Raw genomic sequence first — 2,721 nt, 5'->3', positions numbered from 1 at the left:
AAGAGTTGCTGGAAGAGGAGAATCTGATAGATGTGGAAGTGAAGACCGAACAGTGTGACCGCTCGGCCAGTAGTGTATTTTTATTGAACTGAGTGGTTGTTCGATCACCTCTTGTTTTCGTTTAAGTTTAAATTCGACCGTTCGGTAATTGTTCTGTAAACCGTTCGGTCAGCTTTCTTGTACGTTCGGTTTGTTCGTTCGTAACTCTTGTGGAGAAGTGCGGTTTTAAGCACTCGTCATTATTGTTGAAGTTGCACTCAAGGACGTTCGTCTTTGCGCGTTCGTTCATTTGAAAGTTTTAAAATTTTCAAATTTCTAGTGGAAAACTATTTTGAAATATTATTAAATGTGATTTTCTAAATTTATAGTTTTGGCTGTATTTTTGGGATGTCACATTAGTGGTATCAGAGCAGTTTTGTTCCTTAAGGAACACTGTAGGTTATGAGCATACTATGCTTGTGTTGTGTGCTCAATAATTGTTTGATGGGTTATTCTAAACTCTTTAAGCTTGGCTAACGTTCGTCTTCTCTATTTATCAGAGACAACTAATGGCATCAAGACCACACCCTCAACCTATCGAGCGTGATGCGTCTGACCATATCAGACTACTGGAATCTGTAATAGAGGCACTCCAGCAACAGAACACTGCTTTAGTACAACAGAATATGGCCGCCCTACAGAGTTTAGAGGCTATAAGAGCACACTCTGAAGCTACCCAAAGACAACTGATGGAGATCATAGAAATCACTAGGAACATTATCGGAGCATTCACTTCCTCTGGGGATCACAGGACCGAGTTGAGTTTGGAGTGTTTCTGTCATCATCATCCAGCTAAGTTCACTGAGAAGTGTCTCCCTGATGAGGTGGATAGGACTCAAGTATTAGAGAAGAGTGTGACGGAATTGGAACAGCACAAGGAACAACAACAGCAGACAACAAGAGAAGCCATATCCTCAAGGAACAATGATGATCCAAGGAGGACACCTTACGATCATTCGGTATCACCATCTGCTTCTGGTGGGTTGCTATCGCAATGTTTGGTGACTGCCGGTCGGTCTGGACAGAAAAAGGACGTAAAATGTTTTAAGTGTGGAGGACCACACTTCCGATCATCGTGTCCGCAGTTGTTAGGGGTAAAGACCTGTATTCATTGTGGGAGGAACGGACACCTAAAGCGCGAGTGTAATATGGGAGGACAAACGGTGACGAAGCCATCAAATACTTGGAGAAATCAACCAGGGAGTGGTGGCCAAGCACAGGCGAACGGTCGAGTGATGCCATAACGGGCGCTGGAATATCACGTTTAGGTACGTTCGTCACCAATATCTGTTTTTATTATTTGGAAAGCCATGTTTGTGTGTTGTATGATTCGGGGATGACACACTCCTTCATTTCGAAGGCGTGCGTTGGGGATTTGGGTATAGCCGAACGCAAAATGTAGTTCGACTTGATAGTATCAACCCCAGCAGCGGGTGAGGTTAGGACGTCTACTGTATGTGTTAAATGTCCTATAGAGGTTGAAGGACGTAACTATAAGGTAAACCTCATCTGCCTACCCCTAAAGGATTTAGAAGTGATCCTAGGAATGAATTGGTTGACTATCAACCGTATTCTTTTTGACTGTGGTCAAAAATAGTTGGTGTTTTCCGACCCACATGGTTTAGAGCTAATTGCGAACAAGGAAGTCTTGACGGATGTTAGTAATGGAGCCGTGTGTTTTGTAGTATTAATTCAACAGAAATTGTGATATACGAGTTCGGGTATCTCAAATTCAATTATGCTACTTTATTGGTTATATTCTCTGACGCGGTTAGTGGTATAATGTGTGTAGATACTTGAAGGATATAATTTTTTTTTTTTACTCTTGTTTCATATTTGGAACAATATAAGAATGTGTTAGTTTAAGAGTATAAAGAGGAGAGTTATATTCGAAGAAAGTAAATCTTATTTTTAGAAATAAGACAAATACCATATAATTCATTAATTTAGGCCTTTAAGGCCATGAAGACTACACATATTTTTCAAACCTCATAAGTTATAACCAGATACCATAATGTTCGTGTGAAAATGGTACCACACACGTTAAACGGGCAAACATAAAAAGTAAAGCAGATAAATATTACAGTCCATAAAATACGCAAATAAGCAAATAAACAAAAGCAAATAAAAGATGTTCGGGGTTCGATCAATGCTGATCGTTAATATTACAGACCATTAAATAATAATATTTAGTGAAAAAATTCTCGAGCTGGTTGTGGTGGTCTAAGGGAGAGCTCCGTCGAGGGAGCTCTGGTTCGGAATGGGAGAAGCATGGGTAGAGGGATCTGTCGTTCGTCTCTGTCGTCGTCAATGATGATCGGAACGGGGAACAAGTTCAGCAACCTCGGCGCCCTCATAATTACCCAGTCATATTCTTCCAACAAAGAAAATTGTGTCAATAATGGAGAAGGAAGAGTAAAATTCAAACCAAAAATAGTGGTAATTAGGGTTCTTACCATACATGTACAGCGGTAGCTGAGAAAATACGGTGCCAGTGGGGTCTAATTCCGCTTGCCAGCGCCTGACCCGGTTACCATGATTGTTGAACCAGCAGTGTACATTATATTCACTAACTTCTCCGAAAGCCCTTAGTCGAGACGCAATCTCGACAACTTGGGCTCTGCTGGGATGTGTGACCCCGTAGTTGAAGATATTGGTCATCATTTTGACCTGACCATCAGT

The 2,721-nt window shown here is 41.1% G+C and overlaps 1 protein-coding gene across 1 annotated transcript; it reads left to right on the top strand.

Annotated features, from left to right (window-relative positions):
* The first annotated feature begins 548 nt into the window (after window positions 1-548).
* Window positions 549-1,283, top strand: LOC128193937 (uncharacterized). The gene has a single exon (XM_052868133.1). The coding sequence runs from the start codon at window positions 549-551 to the stop codon at window positions 1,281-1,283; it is 735 nt and encodes a 244-aa protein (XP_052724093.1).
* The last annotated feature ends 1,438 nt before the right edge of the window (window positions 1,284-2,721 follow it).

The sequence above is a fragment of the Vigna angularis genome, chromosome 9 (genome assembly GCF_016808095.1).
Source record: "Vigna angularis cultivar LongXiaoDou No.4 chromosome 9, ASM1680809v1, whole genome shotgun sequence".
Taxonomy (NCBI): domain Eukaryota; kingdom Viridiplantae; phylum Streptophyta; class Magnoliopsida; order Fabales; family Fabaceae; genus Vigna; species Vigna angularis.
The sequence above is the reverse complement of the archived record's forward strand: the minus strand, read 5'-3'. Positions and strand labels throughout refer to the sequence as shown.

Excerpts from the sequence above, each read along its gene's own strand:
- LOC128193937 (XM_052868133.1), top strand. The coding sequence starts at position 549 with ATGGCATCAAGACCACACCCTCAACCTATCGAGCGTGATGCGTCTGAC.